We start from the raw sequence: 27492 nt of genomic DNA, 5'->3' as shown, positions 1-27492 counted from the left end.
AGAGCCAGCGGGGAGGTGGACACACAGCTGCACCAGCTCGCTTCATCTCAGAATGGTGACAGACCTTTCTTCATGACCAAGCACGGGTGGTTTGGAAACAACAGTATGCCCCCTGCGCAAACTGGGTTTGCTGGTCATCAGCCGCCTTGGCATCGCTGGCAGAGCCGAGCATCAGCAAACAACTGCATCTTGAACGGACCTTAAAACCGTGGCACCCAACACACGGCATTACCAGCGCCCGAAGCCCTGCCTGCCTGCGGCACTCAGCTGCCTGCCCAGCGACAGCCGCCGCGGGCTCCCCGCAGGCGGGCCCAAGCCCCCCAGCACATCGCACGGCACCCCGCCGCCGCGCCGGGGCAGACAGCCGAGCGACCTCATGGCAACAGCGCGGTTTCTTAATTAAAAGTACGTGTACGCTCCCTCCATCTCCTCGCTTCGGCGCCAAGAGCGACAACCCGCGCTGTGGGAAGCGCTTAGCCCCAGCTGCCCGCCGTTGGCGGCCACAGGCCCTGAGGCGATGGCGGCGCCAGCCGGCAACACGGGGCAGCTTCAGCTTCCAGGCGGTGTCTCTCTAGACCCGCCGGCCCCGACACCGGCGGGCCCAGGCCAAGCCCTTGCACGGCACCGGCGCTGAGGGCAAACGCCGCCGGCGCTGAGGAGCCAGTCCTGCGCCCGCTTCCCCCCCCCCCCGGTCCCGGAACCGGGGTGAGCTCCCTCTGCTCCTCGGGTGAGGTGGGTGTAAAAACGGGGCCGCCTCCCGGCCCCTCGCTCCGCTCCGCGGCCTTTGGGGGCTGTTTCTCCCACCCCGCCGCCTCGCCCCGCCGGCAGGAACCGCATGCCCCGGGACGCCGCCGGGCCGTGCCGAGCCGAGCCGAGCCGGGCCGGCCCGGACCTCCCCCCGCGCCCGACCGCAATGGTTTGTCCTCGGGGAGGGCGGGAAGGCGGCCAGGTGCGGCGTTCGCTTCCGGGTTTCGGTGCGGGCGGGCGCTGTGTGGTTGCTCCTCCCCCGCCGGCGCTCCGGCCCGGCCCGGCGCGGGCGGGCACTATGCGCAGGCTCGGCCCGTGGCTCAAGATGGCGGCGGCGGATAAACAAAAGCACGAGCACGGGCGGGTGAAGATCGGGCACTACATCCTGGGCGACACGCTCGGCGTCGGCACCTTCGGCAAAGTCAAGGGTGAGCGGCGGGGAGCGGGGCCGCCGCCTGCCCCGCGGAGCGGAGCGGAGCGGCACGGCCCCGCCGGGCGGCGGGGAGCGGCGTCTGGGGGGCCGCCGGGGCCTGCGCCGCCGCCGGGGCTTGGCCCCTCTCCGCCTCCCGCCCAGGGCGCTGCGGCGGGCTGAGCTTCGCCGGGGGCGACGCCGGGAAGCGTGAGCTGCCGGGCGCTGCCCGCCCGTCCCCGCCGGGGCGGGTGAGTCACCGGGCGGGGGGGGGGGGGGGAGCGGCTGGAGGTCAGCCGGCGGAAGGCATTTGGCGGGCCGCTAGCGAGACCCTCGGGCCCGGCCGCCGTGGCTGCGGGGTGGGGGCCGCCGGCCGAGCGCGGTGCTGCGGGGGCGGCGGCTGTTGGGCTGCGGGCGCCTGCGGGCAAGAGGAGGTGTGTGTGCGCCGGCCTGCCCGGGCCGGGACTTCGGTCCCGCAGCGGGAAGTCGTGGCCGGGCGAGAAACAGGTCTGTGTTTACGGAAGTAATTACTGGGAGCTAATGAGGCTGCGTTTATTTAAAAGAGCACCGGATGCGTAACGGAAGTAGGCGAGACTTAGTTCCTGAGCTGTCTGTACGCTGCATGCTGCTGCACGAATACTAGCACTTGTCCTTATAAGGAGGGGAAGATTCCCCCCCCTCAAGAGGAAGAAAAAGGCATAAAAAAACGAGCCTGGGATTACTGGATTAACTGGTGACACGGCTGACGCACAGATACGGAAAGACTTTATGCTAAATCTAGTTGACTGGCAGTTATCAAAGTTTTTTTCAGCTCAGACTTTAAAAACTTTTCCCATTAGGGCTGCAGATGCCATGCTGCAAATTTGAAGCCTAGTAGAAATAAAATAGAAATAAAACTTTCCCTTGATGCCATCCGCCACAGGTGGAAAAACTGTGCACTAGCTCGCACTGTTCCTGCTGTGTTGTTTGCAAGAATTGTTCAAATATTGGGGTTATGCACATTGAGAACGTCCTTTCACAAACGATTTAGATCAGACTCAGGTTGTATTCTTCATAAGGTTTTTTTATGGTTAACCTAATGGATTGCTCATTGTTATAAACAGTAAAAACCACTTGATTTAGCTTCTTGATTGCTCATTCCTTATCCTGTTGTATCTAATGTGCTAACTGACTTTTAACATGATACCTTTTTTCAGTGTAGATGTTCCTATTGTATGTTCTCTGCACAAGCTCTTTCAACTATTGGCGAGTTCTGAAGAATGTATAGAAAATAGGAGTATATTTGCCTCAAAAACTATCTAGGAAAGCAGCATAAAATTGAGAGTAGAGCCCTTTGAGTCTTCTCTTTTCAAGGCAGGCTTATAAAGTGACACCCCCACCTCCAGCCTCTTGGAGCAGTGACCCCCAACTGGCAGCTGGAGTACCCTTCCTTTCCTTGGGAACTTAGCACCTCTTTAAACAGAGAAGAAATGAGAAGAGGCTGAAGACAGTCATCAGATTCTCTTTCCTCACCGAGGGACTACCTGGTTGAGGGGAGAAGTCGAAGATGTGGTTTGTTTGGGTATTTTTTTACCCCAGTGCACTGCACAAAACTGAGGTTGACATACCCATAAATGTTCTAATATTCTCTTAGATTTCAAACAGTGCTGTTGGTGTACTGTTGTTGTTCTTACCTGTATTGGCAAAAACATGTCTGAAGTTGAAACCTTGAAAGATAGTCAATTTGTGGAGCTACTGTTAGAATTTTAATATGTTATGGAACGTCATTCATTAATATTTCATGGAATACAGTTAGCTTGAAAGACTTAATTGAAAAAAAAATAGTTGCCAGTTTTATTATTGCTCTCTTTCCATAATACCCCCCTGTCTGCCTTATTTGATTTGTGTTAGGTGTTCCTTTAGGCTGCTTTGTAACTATTGATTGTGTGAAGAGTACACATGCATGTATGAAAATAGTTTTTTTGTTAAGAATGGGGAAGAAGTAGCCTTGTGAATTGCAGCATCATTCTCCATGCTGAACACCTTATTTATGATCTGGAAGCAAGTGTTAGTGTTCATGGACTAATGCTCTGTTTCCATATACAAATTATTTTAAGTTTTGTTTTTTTTCTCTTGTCCCCAGAAGATATACTGTGTTAGTTTTGTCTTGCTTTAGCGGTACTTAACAAAGGACATATTCATGTATGATGCACTGGTTTTCCTCCTGAGCATACATTTTCTTCATTTAGTACCAGATCTGTGATTGTTTTCCTGTAATCCTCATCATCTTCCTTCTCTGGTGACTCTGATATAGTTTCATCAATTGACAATAAAGTGGAAAAACTGTGAAAAAAGTGTTCATTTTTTAAATTCAGTTAGGGTTTTCCTTGAGCTCACGTGATGTAGGGAGTCAGGCATACGACTTCTTGAAAGTGCATCTTTAATTTTAACAGCAGTGGCAGCCTGAAAAGATTGAACTGGAAAACTAGTGCTTTACTTAGTAATTGTTAAAGGTCTCCTGCTGTCAAGGTAGCTGTCAGATGAATTCACCCTGCTGCTTACCCTTTTACTCTCACAGGTAACTGTTACTGATGTGATGTTTTTCCAGTTTAACTGTTCATCTGGCTGTAGTAGCCTGAATTAACTACTGACTGACTCAACTCACTGGACTGTGCCTCAGATGGACAGGCATGGAGGAGATGGCTGTTTCTAGCCAGTATCTAGGCAAAGCTAAAATGCCACAGAAGTGAAAAGCTGTGGGGTAGAAGAGAGTACTGAACCTAAATGAATTATGTAAGACACATTCTTATTTGGATTTTACCAGGATTCAGTGTAAAACATCTATCCCTATTTTAATTAATTTTTTATTTAAAAAAAAAAATCCGGAACAAACCAAAAAACGCTGCTGAAACCAACTGCTTTCCCAGTACTTTTGGAAATAAAGTTAGCTTTCATAAAAGGAAGAGTAGTCAGGCCTCCAGTGATTTCTACTGAGAAAATGAGGGATACCACTTAAGGTTGTAAATACACAGTATTTATTCCAGTGTATAGAACTAGGTTAAAACCCTGGTCTGCATAGACTGCAGAACTGGTGTAAATAGCTCGTCTTGGTCAAGGCAGTGATAAGAGACATGGAAATGGACAGTGAAGATCAGTTTGCTATCAAGTGTTGTGCAGCAATATGCCATTGTACAGCATTAATTCGTGGGTGTTTTTATGTTAGTGAAAATATTTGTTAAGCTCATACTTTTAAAGACTGCTTTCCTCGGGTTGGCTTTTTGGCCTATTGCAGAACTGTTTCATTAAATGCAACATATGTTTGCTCAGCTCTTTTTTATACAAATTTAATGACCCATACATGTATTTCGGTCACAACAACCCCATGCAGCGCTACAGGCCTTGGGGAAGAGTGGCTGGAAAGCTGCCCGGCAGAGAAAGACCTGGGGGTGCTGGTCGACAGCCGGCTGAACACTAGCCAGGAGTGTGCCCAGGTGGCCAAGAAGGCCATCGGCATCCTGGCCTGTATCAGAAATGGTGTGGCCAGCAGGAGCAGGGAGGTGATTGTTCCCCTGTACTGGGCACTGGTGAGGCCGCACCTGGAGTCCTGTGTTCAGTTTTGGGCCCCTCACTGCAGGAAAGACATGGAGGTGCTGGAGCGTGTCCAGAGAAGGGCAACCAAGCTGGTGAGGGGCCTGGAGCACAAGTCTTGTGAGGAGCGGCTGAGGGAGCTGGGGCTGTTTAGTCTGGAGAAGAGGAGGCTGAGGGGAGACCTTATTGCTCTCTACAACTGCCTGAAGGGGGGTTGTACTGAGGTGGGTGCTGGTCTCTTCTGTCAAGTTACTAATGATAGGATGAGAGGAAATGGCCTCAAGCTGCACCAGGGGAGGTTTAGGTTGGATACTAGAAAAAAATTTCTTTACTGAAAGGGTTGTCAGGCATTGGACCAGGCTGCCCAGGGAAGTGGTGGTGTCACCATCCCTGGAGGTGTCCAAAAAATGTGTAGATGAGTCGCTTCAGGACATGGTTTAGTGGCCATGGTGGTGTTGGGTTGACGGTTGGATTTGATGATCTTGAAGGTCTTTTCCAACCTAAATGATTCTATGATTTCATAAGAATGTTGTATTTACTCTGGATGGCCTGATAAACACTTTCATTTTCTAATTGAAGACCTGCTGAACTAAGTTTAGAGACTGTTGCTCTTGCACTTCAACAGTTAAGGCACTGCTGCTTTGAGACTCTTGCCACTGTCTTGGAAATCTTGGTGCTATGCATAGCCATAGTGAAGCTTGAAGGCAATTGGTATTATCAGAGAATAAAGAAATACAGGGAAATACTAAGTCTGTAAAGTGAGCTTCTTTTTGCAGTTATTCTTTTGAAGGACTGCTAGCTGGTTCAGGATTAGGGTGAGTAACATTAATATGTTTTGATAAGTTATAATTTGTGAGCCTTCCCTTTTTGTAGGTAAAACTTCTGTCAAGAGGTAATACAAAGTAGGTTTTGGAATGGTAACACTGGCTGCTTACTTTTCTACATGATGTTATCATCTGAGGTCTTGCTTTAAGTTCTGTCTTTATGCCAAATTCAAAAGTAGTCTGCAGTGTGTTACCAGTTATGTTGTCCCACAAGTGGGGTTGTTTACCTGGTGTGCGAAATGCCAATATACACACAGAGCAGAGGTATTTTATTCCAGTTCATGTTTGCGCAAAGATGGGGGCTCGGTGGTAATCCACAAAGCTAGCAACCCTCGTGCCTAAACGGGCAAGCAGTTTATACAGTTCATTTATACATGTTCAATTTCCAAAGTTCTTCCCCAAAACTATTACTGGTAGTCGCTTATCTACTACAGTTTCTATAGGACTAAAGTTTCCCCGCTTCAAATTGAAGGTACAGTGTTCTTCTTATTCTACAGCGCATGCTCAAGGAGAGATGGGGGGGGGGGGGGAGGGGGAGGGTAAGTCTTTTTGGTCTTGAATTGAGTCGGTGGTCGTGATCTCCCCCTGCCGCCTTTACCTTTCCTCCAGCTATCGAAGATTTTTGCTGACTTCGTGCCTGCTAGCAATTACTCAACTTTTCGGCGCCTCCTGGGGTAGGATGTTCCCTTCTTATCAGTCTTTTAGTTCTTCAGGGGCCCAGTCGTTAGCAAGGCATGCATTGTGTATACAAAGGGTATCTTATTTCACAAGGCCTTTGTGGTCTTCTTATGTACATCAGTTAGTCTGCTGTTTTACTGATAACAGATACCTTGAACTATATCGAATAAACCAGTTTTATTTCACGAAGTAGATAGTTATTGGAAACTCGTATCTTAAAAAGCTAGATTCGTTCTAATTTTAAATTGAATTAAAAAAGGGAGGCAAAAATTACTGAAGAAAATAGTGCTTCAATGTGAAATGTCTTAAGCAAGTGAACAGGCTTTTTGGGATCTTTTTGCACCTGTGCAAAACCAGTGTTTTCATGACGATAATTTATTGACAGTTGGCAAACAGAGTTGAAGAAGCAGAAAATCTTGTTTTCTCCCATTCAGTGAATAAAATCAAGGCTTGAGGCACACAATCTTGAAAGCTGTGGCAGCTAGAAGTGGTTTCAGTCAACTGCAAATGTTACTGTTTAATTACTTTGAATGAAAAATGTGTTTTGAAAAACTATTTTCTTATGTGCCTTGCACACAGATTGTTGGAGCTAATAAATTACTTTCTGATTTTTTTCTGAGTTCTAATGAAATTCCTGTTTTCATCTAAGTTAGACTGGCAAACCAGAAATGAAACAAATTGGCTGGTGAGGCTTTATAACACAATGTATGTCAGAACTGAGTATTTATACACTAAGCTGTAGAATTGCTCAAATATATGACACTAAATTAAACACGTTTGTAAAGCAAAGGAAGATGCAGATTCATGTGTCAACTGATTTTTGGTTAGTTTCTAAGAAGCTGTTTCTTACTAGTCAAAATTAATGTTAAATTTTAACTTACTGATCAAAGATCTTTTTCAGATACTTCTGGCTTACTTCAGTTCACATTATCGATAGGCAAAGACTTCGTAATTCAAGTGGAATAGTTACGTTTCTAATGTTTTATGTTAATGATTTGTTACTCCTTAGGGTTTGAACATAGGTGATATAATTTGTTGGGTTCCAATCACATTTGAACTGAAGAAAACAAAGGGGATGTGATTGCTTTAATTGTAGATCTGTTTGAAAGCAAGTAATTCTCATAGGTGACATGATTTTTCAGTTCTATGCACTCATCTACCAATACTATGCACTCATCTACCAATGCTTTGTGGTCTGTCTAGAATTTGTGATGGATGTGGGCTTTGTCCTGCATTCCTCAGCCATGCAAATGTGCCTGTCCAGTGTCTTGGTTATTGTAGCTGCTTTTAGCTCATGGCTTCTCTGAGGCGATGTGGGTTTTTTCATCTTGAAGTTGGAGCTTTTCTGTATTCTCAGGTACAAAAGGCATCTCTCTGCCACATTGTGGTGGTTCAGGGTCTCGGGTAATCCACTACTTAGTTACTTCCATACAGGAATTTAGACAAATGGCTTTATTTTACACGGTGGCTGTCTTTTTGTTGTAATAATAATCGCTCAAATGCTTATCAGTATCTCTGTGTCTCTGCTAAGAATTTCTTCTCACTTGTATTAGTTTTTAGCTCAATATAGAGGCAGAAGGCAGCAGGGAAGTCTTGTGTTGGGAATGAGATTTACAGATCGATAGGTGTTTGCTAATTCTGTCCAAATTATCTCTTGAACGCAGACATATCTTTGTGGATCACTACCGTTTATCACAGCTTCCCATGGATATGTTTAAATAAAGCGTGAAGCCTGGGGCTTAGATAAGCTCTCAAGTGAGGAGAGGCACCCAGATGAGTGTGTAATCTGTTCAGCACAGGTCTGTTAGCAATGTCCATTCAGGTGGATGGGGATGAACCATGTAGGTGTCCCTGGAATCTGGTTTATCTTCAAAAGGTAGGTATCAGGGTGGCAAATGAAAGTGTTGTAGTTACAATCACTGCATGCAGAAACCAATGCAGATTGCCAAGTCTTCTAGTGGAAGAGATACTTACCTTCTGTGGTTTATCTGTGATCCAGTGTTGGGTTTCAGGAAAACATTCTTAGCAACTTTCTTGTGGCTACTTCCAATAGCACCTGCAAAATTAAGGACTTCTAAGAGTGGTAACTGTCTAGGAAATATTTTACCCTTTTGAGTTCCTCTGTTGAAAGAAAAATGAAACACCCCTAGAAGTAGGAAAGAAACTGAGGAATGTATGAGTTTGCATGTTTGCATTGCTTCTTGTAGGTACTACTGGAGTTTATTTTGTGCATTTCCTGTAGCTTTTGCCACTTATTTTAGAAAACAAAGCTTTGGTGTTTACTGCACAGACTGTTGTGCAGTAGGGTCAGACTGCTCCAAGAACAGATAAATAATTTTTTTTCAAGTAAACTGATCAGATATTCTTAGTGGTAACTGAGAGTAAATTGCTGAAACAGGCTTCTTGAAGGAAGGATAGCAGTGATTTCTGCAGTTGGAGTGATCCATGCAGATGAAATAGAGGAACTGCAGGAAAACATGTCTGAGTGGGTTACCGAGTGAGCCAAAAGCTTGGAGTGAGTTACATGGGGTGAGAAAATGGTCTCTCTAATTATCAAGGATGGCAGTATTTTGGGATATGCTTTCTTTGTTTGCAATAGTGAAAAAATGTAGTCATGCTGCAAGACTTCTGAGGGTTAGGTTTAAGGTTTTTCTTATGTATCCTGTTCATCTTCTAATGATAGAGTTGTGGGAGAAATTGGAGTAGGGCAGAAGACATGACGTGCCTGCCTTCTGGTTTTCAACCTTCTGAAAGATAATGGGGATATGTGGAATGCTGACATCCTAACTTGTATTTCTTGGCTACAGCCGAAATGGGCAAGTTCATGTCTTTACAGAGCGATTGAAAATGCTGACTAAATACTTCCTTGTTTCTTACAGTTGGCAAACATGAGTTAACTGGGCATAAAGTTGCAGTGAAGATCCTGAATCGACAGAAGATTCGCAGCCTTGATGTTGTAGGAAAAATCCGCAGGGAAATTCAGAACCTCAAACTCTTCAGGCATCCTCATATAATTAAGCTGTAAGTTTTGCTTGCTATAATCAAACATATTTAAGCAGTAATCTCTTTTTCTTCTCACCGATCTGAAACATGTTTAAAAGGCAATATTACTAGCAGTATCTTGTCAGGAAAGTAGCAGCTTCCAAGTATGCAGCCATTTTCAGTCTCCTCTGTAATGTGTTTTCACACGCTGATCTTCTCTGCAGGCTGGAGGGCTTCTGTTAGATCTTTGCTTACAAATTCTTTGGACAAGTATATAAAAGGTAATGATGTGATAGATACTTCTAGTGGCATCCACCTCTGTTTTTAGCTGCTACTTTGGTTTTCTTTTTCTGGTTATATTTGATCTTTTTTCTGCTTAGAAAATGAGCTATTAATAACAAGATTGTAAAAGGCATTTCTATAGTTAAGTTTCTTGTGTTTTCTTACTTGAAATGTTTTTAGTGATGTGCTGGTCAGTGATCTATGGTTTTCCAATGTAGATGGCACTCTGCAAAATTTTTCTGAATTAAGGATGTAAAGTTTGTTAAATGTGACTGATAGTTCAGAATTCTTCAATATAGCTGCTACCGATTGTCTGAATGTGGTATTTACAGTGTGCCTGTTTACATCTGTTAAGTTGATCAACAGTTCATTAGTGGAGTTCAGAGCACAATTAAATATGTCCCAGAGTAGACCCCTCCTGTCTGGTCTGAGAAAATACATTATAAATGCCACTGACTTTTTTAACTTTAATTTCTTGTAAAGTTAACCTGCAGCTCCAGAGTGTGGGTGACTTTCACTGTCTTAATCATGGTGTTGGTATTAGTTTTTTTTATTGACAGAGTATTTTCTTAAGACCCTCCTGCCACTGACAGATGCCATCCCTATACACTCCCTTTAATTTGGCAATAGCTCTTGCACTGAAGCTAAATTGGATTGTGTAAGATAACTCGCTAACTTCTTCAGTGGGTTAGTTTTCAGAAGACCATTGAGCTGATGGAGCTGCAAAATTGCTAGTGCTGCCAGTTAGAGTTCATAAACGAGTCCAAAGCACATACCTGTAGCCAAAAAAAAAGAAAAAAGGAAGTGTCAGTGTACCAACTGAGATACGGGGGTGGAACAGGAATGTGTCCTTGTGGTGTTGCTAAACTGTTAAGTCAGCTTAACAGGTGTCAGATGACAAGTTCCTGTCTCAGGGAATTGTGGGGAGAATTTTTTCTCCTGCATGTGGAGAGAAAGGACAAGGTGTAGGAGATGATGAAAAAATTGGTGGATCCAGAACTTTTCAGTTGGTCAGCCTGCATTTCTAAAGCAGAAGAATACTAGTCTATGTGTAGTGTCCAAGGTGTAACTGGTACTGTTGTGCAGGTAGACTTGCTGGTAACTTGGGATCATGCTGCTCGTGCTAGTAGAACTATTAGTGCTTCAGCTTAATATTACAAATTACACAATGTCTAATTTGGAACAATGCTGTACTTTATGAAAAATTTCATACATGGCTTTAGCAGTATATACAATTGCAAGCCTGTTGCAGTAAGGTTTTCTTTCTACACCATGCTTTAAATGAAAACTTTTGGAGCGTCTCCTCTTGTGGTTTTTGACCTCTAGCAATATAATGCATCTTGTTTTCCTGCATAAAATTGCCTCTTTTTGCATTCTGGTCATCTATGCTGTGTGGTTTGATAGCCTTGTTTATATTGTAGGTATGTGTAGGTATGTAACTATTCCACAACCTTCTTTTCCGTAACCAGAAAAATGAGCTGACTGTAGAGAAGCTCGGATGTAACTTCTGGGTTAAAAGGATTAAAATACTATTTCTGTAGTATTGTCTTAGCCGTGGCTTCAGAATGTTGCTGATACTTAAGTACATGAGGTACTTTCAACCATGGTATTAGAGAGAAAATCAGTAAAGGTAAAGCATTTTGGGCTACATTTTTGCGAAAACTAACTTTGAAGATCTCATGTTGATAACTGCCTCAGAAAGTTATTGAGGTTATTGAAATGTTACACAATAATACTAAGCTGTTAAAATAGATACACACACGTTTATGTGTACACACACATTCACCTGGAGAGTCTGAACTCACTGCTGTCTCTGTAGTTGAAGAATAACTTGTCTCAGTAAGCTGAAGCATGTCTGTTTTCTCCTTTGTCTTGGAATTGGTATTTTGAAGAATGTTGCAGTTCTGTAGTATATGTCTGAATTCAGTTATTTATTACAAATCGGATATTTGCATGCTTAACCGTAGTACCTTGATACATTCATTTTCATCCAGTTGCTACCTCCTGTCTTCTGAATATCATATCTGAATTTTGGCTAAAGTGTTACCAGTGTTCATTTTCTTGTTCCATTAAAAATTGATCACTTCTGACTGCTGTGAGAGTAAAAAATTAAGCAACTTTTAGGTACAGATATGTAGAACAAACTCAAAATCTCTTTAAATGGGGAGTTTGGCCATAAACTAGTTATTTTGAAACTTCAAAGTTTGGTTTTTGTTTTGTTTTGTTTTTTTTTAACTTAATTGAAGTAGAATGATAAAAATATAATAACCAGAGTGTAAATATTCTTAAATACTAATGACAAATTTAGGTCCCTTTGTAAAAGATGAAATTCATGATTATGAAGAGCAATTTTTTTTCTAGTCTTGAAGTACTCTTTTTATTTATGGCAAGTCAGGGTTTTTGCACGTTAAGGTTGAAAAGTGTGTATTTTTGAGGCGCTAGCAAAGTCCTTTTGAATTCCTTCCTCACTGCACCAAGCTGTCTGTGAGGCAGCACTGTAAATAGTTTCATAGCAATCACTTGGACTAAGCTTAGTCCTCTGAAAGTAAAAAGGCTGATGCTCCTGGTGGGGAATACGAATTTCCTGCTAGTCTTGGTAATGATGGCATCACATAGTGAAAGGAGAGGGAATAGCTTCCGAAAAATACTGTCATTCCAGTAGCTGAAAATTGGCCGATAAATATTTTAAAGTATACTTCTATTTGATTCTTTGCACAACTTTGGTTTTAACTAAATGTCACTAACATCTTTTACTGAGCGTGTAGACTAACAGATACCTTCTCTTATCAGGTACCAAGTCATCAGTACACCAACTGACATTTTCATGGTGATGGAATATGTTTCGGGAGGAGAACTGTTTGATTATATCTGTAAAAATGGAAGGGTAAGTAGTAGTCCACCTCTACAAATCAATTACTTGCATTCTGTTAACTGCTTTTGCAACATTCCTGTGTCATCTGACACTGGGAGGACAGACAGGTTCTTTTTGGGGATCCTTGGCAGAATGATATGATTAAAGCTTTATTTTCTTGACAGGGTATTATGATTAGCGTAGCACGGAATTTATGATTAGAATGGCAGAGGATTTCTGCAGGCAGAATCAATGTAGTAAAATCTATAAGTAGCGCAATACAGAATTTATAATACAATTTACGATATCTAATCACGTAGACCCTCTGCAGATCATGTCAGATCTTAATACATGGTTTGCTGTCTCAATATAACAATCGCAGTCTAGAGTCGAAAATCATATGAAAGAACACGAGTCGCTCGCTCAGTCCTCAGAGGAAGCAGAGGACAGTGGAAGTGTCCCTGGCCGCTGCGGGGTCACAGGTCTCATTGTCCAGCAGTGTTCTGGTCCAGGTTCCCCACTTAGGATTTGTAACCAGTTGATTTTACGGACAGTGCTCTGGGTGCTGTTACACTTCCCTCTTCTGGGATGGGATCATCACCAGCCCCTGGCTGGCCGGGTGCCTGGGACCTTCAAGGCTGGTAAGGAAGGGCATAGTCAGCCTGGCGCCCAGGAACCTTGAGGCCAGTCAGGATGACAAGAAGAAATCTGTTTGGTTTGTCTACTTGGTTCACAGGACCTTCAGGACCTGATAATGAGGGACAGGGCATGAATACATGACTCACGTAGTCACAGAGCATGGTTGCTTGCTTCATAAAATGGTGTTAGTTATGCTAACCACATTACCAGGGGCTGGGAGCAGGGGCTACCAGTCACACTCTGTTAAATGAAGGTTTGTTTTTATATATTCAGCATTAATTTTGCTGTTAGCAATTAAAATCTACTTTATGACTACATCTTGTTCTGAAAGTAAAAAGGGTTATATGTTAACATGTTGCAGATCTTTATGTATGACTTTGTTATAGCATTTTTGCTCTCTGGTGATACTGATATATGTTAATTTACAATTACTAGGTACAAACTGGATGGCTATGTATCCGGCTGGAGTAGCTGAAAACTATTTCTTCAGTATAACCCATTATTGGAAAGCTGCCATTGTGCCCTCATTACCCTCTTGTAGTAGATCGGTTTCTGTGGAAGCTCTGAAGTCACTTTTGACAAGCCAAGATACTTTTAGTTAGTTGTTAGAACAAACTTTGACATGGATTAGGGCATGTTCATAGGAAATGCCCAACTAAGTGTGCTGTTTGGGGCTAGCTGCTAACAGCATAAATAGCATCTAAAATTTGTTACTTCTGTGCTGCATGTCAGCAGCTTTTGTCAATTTAAATCCTAGGTTGTGCTTAAATGTCAAAGTTCGCTGATATTCCACTTAGAATGTTTGTTAATGTTTGGGTGCTAATGTTTCTAGTTACTGCATATGTAACATCTGTCTAACCAATTTCAAAGGTGTGATTGAGAAATTTCAGTGACTTTCTGAGTCGGTGGGTATGTTTTATTTTAGTCATTTTAGAGCTGTGGTACACACAAAATGATGTAGACTATGAAGCTTTCTGCTACAAGTTCTGATAATCTGCTTGTATAAAGTATCGAAACTATAAATGATAACTTTAGGTCACAGGAAAATTTCCTTTAATTTATATAAATGAAAACCAAGCTATCTTCTGCTGTCTCATAATTGTTTAAAACCTTTGTCTGTCTTAGCTTGATGAGAAGGAAAGTAGACGTCTGTTCCAGCAAATCCTTTCTGGTGTGGATTACTGTCACAGGCATATGGTAGTACATAGAGATCTGAAGCCTGAAAATGTGCTGCTCGATGCACACATGAATGCCAAGATAGCTGACTTTGGTAAGCATTTCTATTTCATATCTGATCGCATTTCTGGTGTTATTTAGATCCTGATAATTACTATGGGAAATATTTAGTAAGATGTGTATACTTGAATATCCTGGTGGTGGGACACAATGCAGGAACCTGAAGAGTATGAATGTAAAGCAAAATTATGTTTTTGCACATGTGTAGAACTTGTTTTCCTCTCAAGCTTTCTTTTCAGGTATTTGACTGGGTGAAATTGTGAACTGATTTGTTTGGTTTTGCTTAAGAATATTTTCTGTGAAATGCTAAATAGACTTAGTTCCTGACCTTTCCACTTCAAAACTCACTCCTATTGCATGTTTTACCATGTGTAAAATGTAGATGCTTAGCTCTCTTGGAAGTACAGTGCAAGGGCAGTTCATCATGATTGTTATAGTTCACACATTGCTGTAGTAAAATACACTAGTCCTCCTATTAAAATACTCTAAATTCACTTAAACTCCAAAGATGTGATTAGAAAAATTTAATTAAAGCATAAAAGGTGAAATAAGAAGTGTTAATCTTGTAGACTCCTGGGCTTTTTTGCTATATACCTGCCTGACTAATCAGAATGCTTAATTGTTTATACTAGCTGTTAGTGACACAGCTGCTGAGAAGACCGGCAGCTAGTGCTTGAAACTATCTGAATCAGGAGACCTCACCATATAAGCATAGTAAGGTACCCATAGTGCTATGTCATCATGATACATCTCTTGTAGACATATTGGATAATACCTGCCCTTGTAAAGCACTTTGATGAAAGGCACTACATAATGCGGAGTATTCTAAGAATATTTTAAAAGTGTGGTGTTCAAGTATGTGGGCCCTGGGAGTTGTACTGACTTCTGTATAGAAAATGCTTTGGGTGAAATGGCCTATGTGGTGAAGAAATGAAATACAGTAACTTATAAAAAAACCCCACCTTCCTGTAACTTAAGTTTCAGCAAAGCTGTAGCATTCAGTTAATCATGGCTAGTGTATTAAACAAGAGCTTAATAAAAGCTTTTGTGTATTAGAATATGAAAGCTACCCAAGCTGTACTTTCATCTTCTTCTTGCCCCCACGTCCCCCCACCCCATCCACCCCCCATCCCATAAAAGGGTATAATTCCTTCTGGGAGAGTTTATGGTAGTTCTGATCATGCAGGCTCCACTGAGGAAATAAAAAGATGTTTTCCACAGCTGTTCTAGAAGTGGTAGTTCTTTACTGATGCTAGGCTATACTGAGGGCTGCTGAGTGAAGATGGCCTAGTTCTAAAGTATACTTTAATTACTCTCAGAATATCTACAATCAAACTACTAAACTGCAGTGGTTCAGGAATCAGCTGAGCAGCGTAGGTGTCTAAATTTTGGTGAAATTGTGTACTCTTCACTTCCCTTATTCTATATAATCTCTTAGAGAATTTTAGGCAATTCTGTTGTAGCATCTTCCACTTTGGCATTTAGAAGCAAATGTGGTTTTTAAGACTTTCTTATTAATGACCAAAATCCTATCTTGCTATGCTGCTCCATCTCCCTTAAAGCAACTTTGTTCTCTGTCATGCCTGTGTCATCCAAACTGAACTGTTTTTTGTCTTGGAATGAATATTATAAAATATTTTTAGGTTGTGTACAATAATAAATTGATATTACTCAATTTTCTGGTAAACTAAATGGAGAAGTATGTGGCATGCTCGTATAAAAAAATTCAGTAATTCCAAACAATGTTACTTCTTTACTGAGATAAACTTGTTAATTTTCTAATTTGAATTACTAGTGAATTGTTCTAGGTGGTGTATGCAGTGTGAAATTATTTTGTGCTCTGAATTTTTAGTAGTTACTCTTATACACTTTCAGGTCTATCAAATATGATGTCAGATGGAGAATTTTTAAGAACAAGCTGTGGTTCCCCTAACTATGCTGCACCAGAAGTAATTTCAGGAAGGTAGTTTCTTTTATATTGGATACATGTCTGCATGTACTTAAGTCATTTTGCTGCTTGATTCTAAAGACTACGAAACTAGTTTGATTGACAAGCTTGATGCTGAGAAACTGTGGGCTGAACTTTTAATTGTCTTGATAGTTTTTTAATGTGTATTTAAGGCTTCTATGAACTAGCTTTGAATAGTTCCTGTAAGGTGGAGTTGATATTTAATGCCCCAAATCCAGTGTGCCTGAATTGGTTTAAAAATCGCACTTCCAGCTCAGATCTTGGAAGTAGAGGTATGGATAGAATTATGGGCAAAGTCTGCTGTGAAGTTGAGTAGCAGTGAAATATCTGCTGCAGAGTAGGTACTCAGTCTTAAGGCAACTTCCCTTTTTTTGGACTCGATGATTGTCAAATCTGCTATGTTCAGCTACTATCCTAATATTGCCTCTTGTTGCTTTAAGGCCAAATGTCTGTTCTCTTCAGGCAGTAGAACAGAATGTGACAATTTCTGCTATATGGACCTGTCTTAAACTTGACAGCCTCCCAGTTTTGGGGAATTGATGACTTTGCACAGATTCCACTAAAACAGTGATAATAATGTATAACACAGGGTTTCTTAGCAGTAGGTGCAAGTTTCTTTCAGTTTGCTGTTGTCTGAAATTGCATTTGTGGATTATTGTTGTACAGTAGAGAGGAAAACTATATACTTGTGCCCTGTTACATATTTGAAGGGGAAGGACACTAAAGTTCAAGGGAGACATGGCATAGAACTGAAATGGTATCGTACTTGCAGATCAGTTGTCCCAAGTTCATACACTTTTTGATTATTGTGATACAATGTAAGAAAGAGGAAAAAAAAGTAATTAAATATATTAAACACAGATCGCTAATAGTTAACTTTTTCCAGATTATATGCAGGTCCAGAAGTAGATATTTGGAGCAGTGGGGTTATTCTCTATGCTTTGTTATGTGGAACGCTTCCATTTGATGATGATCACGTGCCAACGCTTTTTAAGAAGATATGTGATGGTATCTTTTATACCCCTCAGTACCTGAATTCGTCTGTAATTAGTCTTCTGAAGCACATGCTGCAAGTGGATCCAATGAAGAGAGCAACCATCAGAGACATTAGGTAAAACGCTAACTGATGTCTGATCACAGGATGCTGGAATTACAATCTCAGTGCAAATACACATGACAAAGAAATCATTCATACATCTTTTCCATGTTTTATAGACTGAGATGAAAAATTCAACTTCTGGCGGTTTGGCTTTAGCTTTGATGGTTCTGATCTCCAGTGGCCAATAAAGTATCTATTGGAGGTTACAGTAAAACAAATTATACACATTACATACAGAAATTCTGAGAAACTTTAGGTTTAAGACTGCTATAGCAAAGCTGTTTAGCTGCAGAATGGTTTGCAAAAAGTACACTGTATTGACTTCTCTGGGTAAAAAAAGTCTTTGATGTTAAGAACCACTATTTTGTACTGTAAATGTCTGGGAGGAGGTTATGGCTCTTTAATCTGGTAACTACTGCTTTTCTTCATATTTCTTCAGACTCTGAAAAATCATCTATTAAGACTGTGAATATTCCACATGCAAGATAGTGCTTTCTAGCTTCAAAACCCTGGCATGAATTTGTATGAATGATAATTACTGCATTGAATACTGACTGATAAGTTAAAGCTTGCAGGTACAGATAGCCATCATGGCTGCAGATTCCAAGAGGAGATTCTGGAGGTGACTGCTTTGACAAGTGTACAGTGGGTCGAATAAAAAAAAATTTGGTAGCCAATAGAGCTGTACTTTATGCAGCACCTTAGTTAGGTTTGCCTGTTTTCTTTGTAAGAAGCTCAAGGAGAGAGCTCTGATATATTACCTTAGTGAAAATGCTGCTTCTTTTAGGGTTGGAAGTTAGGAAGTCAGCAGTGTTCCTGTTCTTTCAGTAGAACAAAAAATGTGGTGCGCTTATCCCTTGCTAATATATTACAATGGGAAGTACTTACTTGCAGAAATCAAAGCACTGTGAGAACTAAGCATTGTAAAACTTGAGTGGATAGGAACTTAGCTTATCTCAGTCATGTTAAATAAGTCTGGAAGAGAAGTGGTGTGAAAAATGTTAAAACATGTTGGTTACAGAGCATGGATGAATTTTGAATCCTAAACAGTTCCATCCTATAAGCCATAAGATGTGCCACCTCACAGTTCAAAGGACGAACTGAGTTTAATTGAATAGCTTAATATTTCTAGGGCACTCTGTGTGTGCATGCAAGGAGAGACGCCCACTGCAATGAATAGTAACAAAATACTGGTCTGGGTTCAGTCATCCAGCTAGGGCTGTGCTGTGTGGTGGCATAGGAAAAGCTTTTTCTGCTTCCAAATTAACTGCTGCTTCTGGTGAAAGTGTATTTTGCTCAGTACATTTGTGCTGAGGCAGGTTCTCAGGATCACATTGACAATGGTCCATCATACTGGTTTTGTCTGGGGTAGAGTTAGTGTCTGGGATAGAGTTAGATTTCTTCCTAGTAGCTTCTATAGGGCTGTGTTTTGGATTTGTACTGAAAATAGTGTTGATAATGAACTGATGTTTTAGTTGTTGCTGAGCAGTGCTTACAGGGAGTCAAGGCCTTTTCTGCTCCTCACCCCACCCCACCAGCGAGGAGGCTGGGGGGGGACAAGGACTTGGGAGGGGACACAGCTGGGACAGCTGACCCAAACTGACCAAAGAGATGTTCCATACCATACGACATCATGCTCAGCATATAAAGCTGGGAGGGAGGTTGGTGGGGGTTGGCTGCTGCTCAGGGACTGGCTGGGGATCCATCGGTTCGAGGTGAGCAATTATTGTCACTTGCATCACTTGTCTGTCTTGGGTTTTATTTTCCTCTCTCTTTGTTTTGTTTTGTTTTTTTCTTCTTTTCCTTACAATTAAAAAAAAATTCTTTCTAATTATTAAACTGTTTTTATCTCAACCCACAAGTTTCTTTCTCACTTTTACTCTTCTTTTACTCTCATCCCACTGGTGGGGGGTGAGTGAGTAGCTGTGTGGTGCTTAGTTGCTGGCTGGGGTTAAACCACGACAGTGCATTTTGGTGCCCAGTGTGGGGCTCGAAGGGTTTAAGGTAATCACAGATTTGACCAGAATGTATTAGATGGAATTTATAATTATTACATCTGTTAACGGTTGCTGGTCATGATACTGATTTATCTGTTCTCAATATTAGTTTGTCTGATCTGTGCCGTGTTCTCTTTTTTCTTGTACCTGTTAAAGTCTGGTTTTGGCTTTTGCAGTTTGCTGTGCTCTGTAGTGCTTAGTGATGTTTTGCCTGGGAGATGTGTTACTAAAACACTGGCCTTCAGCTTAATCTGGTATTTGGCTCTGTACTGAAGCCATTACTGTACTTCGGGTACCACCTCATGGAGACAATTAACAATTATACTTCTTTGTCTGAGAGCATTTTTTTTGTGGAGGAAATACAGAATGGCACCTTCACCACCTTCTGTGATGTTCTCTCCCTTGTTACAATAACTTCAGTATCTTGAACATCCTTGGACGGTCAAAATACTTCTACTGGTATTTCTTAGGAATATTGTTTTGACTACTTCTAAGGTTGACAAGCTTATCACCCAGGCACCATGGCAGTGTGGTTACAGGTAGCAAGGCCTGTGGGAGAATATGGGCAGGTATCTAGAAAGCTTGTCACCTCTGATAGTCAGGGACTTCACTCCCAAATGAGTGTGGGATCCTGATGAAGTGATAGAATGTTTGGAAGAAAGATGTCCTGGCTATTCCAAAGAGGCACAACTTAGCTCACTGTGCTGGGGTCTGGCCTGTACCTCCTGAACACTGCTCAATACTTTTCAGCACCCTCAAGGAGAAGAGAGGGTCTCTGATCTGAAAACATACCAACAGATACTGTGGCGAAGCCAGAGACCTGGCCTTCAGCTGTATCAGTTGGTCCTATAACTAAAAGAAACAATTGAAATGGAAGTCAACTTGTTGAGTAAGGGATGAAGAAGCTTCTCTTAAGAGGGAGCAGGAGAGAGAATCAGAATAGGCAGCCTGTTCAGCAGCAGAGCAGTCACAGGAATGGGAAGAGGGAGGGACTGAAATCATAAATGAGACTGAAACCACCTGATCCAGATCCCTATCCCTAAGTGAGCTGTTAGATATGCAAAAAGATTTCAGCTCTCAACCAGGCAAGCAAATTCTCAGCTGGCTACTCTGATGCTGAGGTATTGGGTCCACTAGTCAGGAATTAGAGGCTAAGGAAGCCTGGCAGCTGGGATCCCTTGCTAGGGATAAAGCCATTGACAAAGGGATTGTAAAAGGGGCAGGAGTCTTTGGAGGTGACTCCTATCAAGTGTGAAGGACAGGTATCCCTTCAAGGAAGATCTTGCAAATTCCCTAAGTAAATGGACCACCACTGAGGGAGGCATCCAGTATCTGAGGGAATTAGTTGTGGTGGAGGTGATTCATAGCAACCTGGATGACAACCAGGTATCCAAAGACCTGGATGAAACCTGGTGCATGCAGTCTATGTAGCAAAAGTTTGTATGAAGTGCACCGATGTCATATGCCAGCACCCTGGTAATAATGAGCTGGACAGACATGGAGGCACCAACTGTGGATGGACTGGCCAGCCAACCCTGAGAATTTGAAGAGAATCTTGCTTCCTCCATATAGGCCTGTGTCTCAGCTGTGGAGAAACCCACAAGCTTCTTTCTCACTTTTACCCTTCTGATTCTCCCTGCCATCCCACCACAGGGGGCGAGTGGCTGTGTGGTGCTTAGTTGACAGCTGGGGTTAAACCACAACAGCCATATAACTGCTCTTAAATCTGTAGCAAGTCTTTATGCTATAGACTAGAATACTTTCAAAATTAGTGTCATGCCATACCCTTTGGCTAGTTAAGCAGCTTAGTCTAGACATACAAAACAATCTTATTTTTTCTGTATGATTGGGCAATGTAAGTATTTGGTTCCTTCTGTACCTTTCCGTTTCCCTCTTATGAATACCAGTACAGACTGACCCTTCCATGGCTTCCCTCAACCCCTTTAGGTCCTGAAGAGGCAGCTGGGGGTGTTCTGAATGAAAAAATAATAGGCAGCTTCTTTGGGCTGGGGAGCATGTGACTTCGGTGTTCAAAAATCCGTGTCCAAACATCTACCAAAAAATTATTCACCATCAATGTTTCTTAATTTTTTGTGTATTGTTATGTGTGTACTTGGGGAGGGGCAACTTAAGTGGGTAGTATATAAGAATTTCAGTTGAAAATATCTCAAAATTAACATAGTGGCAGTAAAAAAAAAAACAACCAAAAACATTTTTGTAAAAAGCTGGTTGATGAGTTATACAAAGATAGTTTTGGAGCTCAGGTAGTTGAAAAACTTATAGGAAAGAGCATTTTTTTTTCAGTCTCCTGCAAAATGTCTAGCAAAATATTGTGAAGGCAGTGATTACTTTCCTTGTGATGTACTGTTTTATTGTCTGTGCTGCACAGAAGGGGACTTGGACTGACAACTGTGATTCTTTTTGTACAGACTACAAATAATTTTATTTTTAAAAGAGTTTAATATTAAAAATGTTTGCTTTACATAAATACACTCAAACTTTTTTTATTTTTAATTCTAGGGAACATGAATGGTTTAAGCAGGACCTTCCAAAATACTTGTTTCCTGAAGACCCATCATACAGCTCTACTATGATTGATGATGAAGCCTTAAAAGAAGTGTGTGAGAAGTTTGAATGCACTGAAGAGGAAGTGCTAAGTTGTCTATACAGCAGAAATCATCAGGACCCTTTGGCAGTTGCTTATCACCTCATTATAGATAACAGAAGAATAATGAACGAGGCCAAAGACTTCTACTTGGCTACAAGCCCACCGGATTCTTTTCTTGATGATCACCATCTGTCTCGCCCTCATCCTGAAAGAGTGCCATTCCTAGTAGCTGAAGCACCACGTCCTCGCCACACTCTTGATGAGCTGAATCCACAGAAGTCAAAACACCAAGGTGTAAGAAGAGCTAAGTGGCACTTGGGAATACGGAGTCAGAGTCGACCAAATGATATCATGGCTGAAGTTTGTCGAGCAATTAAACAACTGGATTATGAATGGAAGGTAAAAGACTAAAGGATCTTTACAGCAGACAACAGTAAATTTTTGTTTGCGCTGTATAGTTACATAGCCTAGAGGTCTGAAGCTGTTGTTCTGTACTGGAAAATAATCTCATGTGTCTGTGCTGTCTGCTTGTGCTTGCTGTGCAGGAAGGGTTTTGGGGGAGGCTGTTCCTGCTGACAGCGGGGAAAAAAAAAAAAAGTCTTGCTAATGTCTAACTTTTCTGTTGAGGCTATAGGAATGTTTTTCTGTTGCCTAAAACAAACAAACAAAAAAAAATCGCAACTCCAACAGGTAAGCCTGAAATCACTTGATAATAGCAGTGAGTTGAAATGACAAAAACAATATGCACTGTTTTTCAAGCAGTTCTGGTAACTAACTCAAATCACTTTTGTACTAGGTTGTAAATCCATACTATCTACGTGTTCGAAGGAAGAATCCAGTAACAAGTGCATATTCCAAAATGAGTCTACAGTTGTATCAGGTGGACAGCAGAACATACCTACTGGACTTTCGTAGCATTGATGGTATGTGAAGACTTAAGTTAATGGAGTTGTACAGGAAATCATTCTAAATGCAAACATGTCTTAATTTACTTGTTTAGGAGTGAAGTAAGTGTTGCCCTTTATTAGTTTAAGTCAATCTAGATCTGTATTAGTGTTCCTTTATTCCTTCCTGGTCTAGTGTTCCTGTGATCAGATGGTTAGCTGCTCTATCCCTTAAATAATAGCTTTTCAGCTATATCAACTGCTACATTTTGTGTTTGCACCAGTACTAATACCACTAGTGCAAATGGGGACAGGGCTGCTGTTGTCCAAAAAGTGGATTTGTCACCCGGTGTTCAACAAGCCAATAATCACAGACTCAAGAGAGACATTTTTTATTTCATATTTGCACCAAGATGGGTGCTAGGTGATAATTCCACAAAGCTAGCACGCTCTACAGTTAAACAAGCAAGCAATTTATACAGTTTCAGATTCACCCACTTAGTTTCCAGAGTCCTTTCCCAAAATCATTATTGGTAGTCACTTATCTGCCACCATTTCTGTTGGGCTAAGGTTTTTTCCACTTCGAATTAGAGGTACAGTGTTCTTCTATTCTGCAGTGCATGCTCAAGGAGTGTGTTGTGGGGTAAGTCTTTCAGGTCCTGAATTGAGTTGGTGGCTGTGATCTCCCCCTGCTGCATTTACCTTTCCCCCAGTTACTGCAGATGTCCACTGACATCATGCCTATTATCAGTTACTCAACTTTCAGAGCCTTCTGGGGCAGGGCGTTCTCTTCTTATCAGTCTTTATTTCTTCTTCAAGGTTCCTCAAGGCCCAATTACTCCAGGATGTCCTTGGTTAAAGAATTCTAGCTGTTTTCTGATTACAAATGATTAAGTGTCTTTAGACTGTCAGCTTAATATATACAAAGAACATCTTGCATGGAAAGAAACAGATCATTTCACATTTTTAGGTTAATCCTCAACACTGAGAGGTGAGATTTGCATTAATCTAAACTCCCTTAGGAGCCTCACCCCCAAATTTAAACATAAATTTAAGCATCTGAAGTAAGCATGTGAGTAACATTTCCTAGTGAAGATAAGGCTTAGCATCTAGGCATTTAAATTTGACTTGGACTGTACATTGCTGTACTGGGTCTGGCGGAGATGGAGTTTATTTTCTTCATAGCAGCCTATATAGTGCTGTGTTTTGGATCTGTGACTAAAACAGTGTTGATAACACACTAGTATTCTGGCTGTTGCTGAGCAGTACTTGCATAATATCTAGTCTTTTTCCCTACTCTGTCTCACCCAATGAGTAGGCCAGGGATGAGCAAGAAGTTGGGAGGGGATGCAGCCTGGAGAGCTGAGCCAGATTGATTTATTCATTTATGTATTAATCAAGATTTTAAAAAACAAGGTTTAGAAGTGCGAGAAGGGGAAGATGTTTGCTGTCCTACAACTGATTTGATACTGATACCGAATTTTCTTCCTCTCTCCCCTTGCCCCCCAGATGAAATTACTGAAGCAAAGTCTGGGACTGCAACTCCACAGAGATCGGGTTCTGTGAGCAACTACAGATCCTGTCAAAAAGATTCAGATGCTGATGGGCAAGGAAAATCTGCAGATACATCCCTTACCTCATCAGTGAGCTCTTCGCTTGACTCTTCTACAGCTGACTTAACTCCAAGACCAGGGAGTCATACAATAGAATTTTTTGAGATGTGTGCAAATCTTATTAAAATACTTGCACAATAATTTTGAAGATGGGCTTATTTCTTTCATAGCAATAAGCATGCCTAAATCATAGTCAGATGCTTCCAATTATAATCAAGTTAAATTAACTAAGAGGCTGAAAAAGCTAGCCACAGAATACAACTTGCACAGGGATTAAAATGATTGTGGGCAGTTAAAGTGTATTATTTTGAAGCTGGAGTGAATTCTGATTGTCTGCTGTCCAATAGCATAATACAGGTACAGGAAATCACATGCCCTTGGGGCAGTGTTCATAACCTTTTACATTGAGCGCACATTAGGCTGCATATAACATTTAAGTTAGACGGACCTTGTTTTTTTTCACTGGTAATACGTACATCTGATGCACTGTAAGTAAATGTACACTTACTAGTTCAGTGACCTAAATATGACTTGTTGGTCACCACCTACAGTTGTGCCTCAGTTGGTCAGAACTATCAACATCTGTCTTCTAACAGTAATGTGTTAAACCTGCTGTGTTTCTTCCCCCTTACTTGACAGTAAATGGTAAAGAATAGTTTAATGTGTTACAAGGTACTACTTTTAACAACTGATAAATTTGATTAAATGCGTACAAATCCAACCAGTTGGAAATGCATGTTAGGTGCTCAGTAACGCAGTAACGGTGAAATTCTGTGGGCTGTGACTAGAACAACTGAGTCCACAACAATGGCGAGAGACTTAATGCTGAGAAGACTTGGCACTCCGTGGGCTAAAATGAAATATTGCTCTGTGAAGGAGAACTGTTGGCAAGCTCCAGATCTGTGCGTAGACTTTAGTGTGGTAGCAGCACAGCAGATCCCCACTGCTACTGCAGGCTGAGGATCCTTTTCCTTAGAAACATGTGCATGTAGTTAAGAGCACAGCCTAAGGGCTGTTGCACGCTATTCCAGAATCTGAAATTGACAGTTTTTAAAAATACATGTTAATACTTTGATACAGCTGTTTATCACGTTAACTTAGCATATACTATGTAGAATTCACTTTGCAGTTGAAACTACCTGTATAGGTTAGGTTTTCTGAGGCCACCTTTATAGCAAACTTTGCTATTTAAATTAATTGTGAAATTAAATAGTCCAACTTTTCAGCTGAACGTTGAAAACTGATCACGACAACTTGAGTGCTAATATTCAAAAAGTTTTCAACAGTAGATTGCAATTACCAATAACATAAATCCTTCTGCATTTATGTTTTTTGCAATGTTTCAGGAAGAAAACGGAACCTTGTATCTTAAAATCACAGCTAGCACTTGCATAAAAACATTTACTTGCAAATTGGATATCATTAGCCACAGTTCCATTTTCATCTAGCAGTAATAGGCATAAACAGTAAACTAGATGTCATAAAATGTTTAGTTTTGCATTCAAGAATTAATGTTTTCTTCAAAATAAACTTAATGACCTATTCAGTTTCAAAGGTTGCTCTCCCAGGGAGAGACTGGAAGTCAAGACATTACTATGAACAGTGAAAGCTGGACTCTTAAAATGGATGGGGATTCTTGCCAATGACTGAGATTTCATCCATGGAAAACTGCTAGTTACAAATGTAAGAACAGTTTAATCCAGGCCAGCTGGCTTCAGTCCAGAAATTCATCTGTTACAAACATGCACAGAATCTGAAGGAAACAAAGCTGCTTTAAGTCCCAGAACTGCTGTAACTGTGTCCTGAGCTGGGCGATTGTGTGGTCTGTCTAGTATGTAGGTACAAGTTACAACTTCAGTTCTTTATCCTCAAGTGTCATGCACGGTCCCTGTAATGCAAGGTGGAAGATTTTCCTTAGATAAACCTTTCGGTTTAAATTCCTGAGATTGAGAAGTCAACGTGAGGGACCAGCTGCAAATCCTACATTTAAGTCCTGTTTTGAGTCTTGCTAAGAATTGGTTCTGATGTACTGAATAAATCAGTGTGTTCATTTTTGTTACCTTTTTATTTTGAAATTGTTAAATATTGCACTTGTACACATAGAACAAACACACAGCTTTTTTAACTGTGGTAATTCCTCATCTGCAGTTGGTTTGGGATCACTCTTGCGTATGTTAAACCAAGTATAAATGATGTCGTCTCCTTGTAATGCTGATCGCAAATGCAAGGTGTCAGGGTGCATTTAATTTTAATATACAGCTTTTAATTTTTATATACTTTTTTGTCCCTCTTTGCATTAAGACCACTATGGTTTTTCCTTTGTCTTACTATCTGGAGGTTAAAGTAAGTTTCTGGCAGAAGTGTACTGTATGCTTAGTTTTAAATAAAGTAAATTTTACTGGCATGATAAATCAGTTTTGATGGCCAAAAGTTTTCTGATTGAACTGAGATTTTTATAGGGGGTGAGGGAGCGAGAAAGGGGCCTGACAACCTACTTTAACCCAGAACAGCTGTCTGTTGTGTGACTTTGCTATGCTCTGTAGATCTTGCTGTTGAAACTGCTTTCTTCACATGTTCCTACTGATCTTGCAGACGTTTTTTTTAGGACCACACTAGTATCTGCCAATAGGCTGTGAGCAGAACTTCACCGAGAAAGCTGCCAGGGTTGTAAGGAGGCAGCTTATGCAAATACACACATTGGTCAAGTATGTTACTCTGTATTCCCAAGCTTACTCCATTGGAGTACCTTGAATTATCTTGCCTTTGTATTGTAATTTTTTTCAAAACCATGGATGAACCTGATTGTCAATATAAGTCAATAGGTAATGGATAAAAATTCATCTTGGTGGTGCAATATTTAAAAAACCAAAACCAACCAACTTTCATGTTTGTCTTGATACATGCGTTTAATACGACCTTGGAAATAAATTTTATTTTACTGGTTGATTACCATTGTAAGATACGAAGTCCTGTTCTTGAACAAAGATGTGCCTACTTCCTATGTTATGTCTTTCGACAAAGCTGAATGGCAAAAGTGCTTGTTTATAACTGTGTAACTTTTTAAACTTTCAAAACTTAAACCTAAGTAAACATGAAATGCTGAACCA

General features: G+C 41.3%; 1 protein-coding gene across 2 annotated transcripts; it reads left to right on the top strand.

The window, feature by feature from the left end:
• Window positions 1-1004: 1004 nt before the first annotated feature.
• PRKAA1 (protein kinase AMP-activated catalytic subunit alpha 1) lies at window positions 1005-27492 on the top strand. 2 transcript variants are annotated; one of them, XM_069776058.1, is made up of 9 exons: window positions 1005-1175; window positions 9105-9246; window positions 12280-12373; window positions 14105-14249; window positions 16091-16178; window positions 17071-17295; window positions 21801-22287; window positions 22685-22811; window positions 24282-27492. In XM_069776058.1, exons 1-9 carry the CDS (start codon window positions 1046-1048, stop codon window positions 24524-24526), a joined length of 1683 nt encoding a protein of 560 aa, XP_069632159.1. In that variant the 5' UTR covers window positions 1005-1045; the 3' UTR covers window positions 24527-27492. The 2 variants fall into 2 exon arrangements, with proteins under 2 accessions (XP_069632159.1, XP_069632160.1); XM_069776059.1 differs by lacking the exon at window positions 1005-1175 and adding an exon at window positions 1387-1407.

This window comes from Haliaeetus albicilla, chromosome Z (genome assembly GCF_947461875.1).
Source record: "Haliaeetus albicilla chromosome Z, bHalAlb1.1, whole genome shotgun sequence".
In the NCBI taxonomy this organism is placed as follows: domain Eukaryota; kingdom Metazoa; phylum Chordata; class Aves; order Accipitriformes; family Accipitridae; genus Haliaeetus; species Haliaeetus albicilla.
Note: the sequence above shows the minus strand (reverse complement) of the source record. Positions and strands in the feature narration are given on the sequence as shown.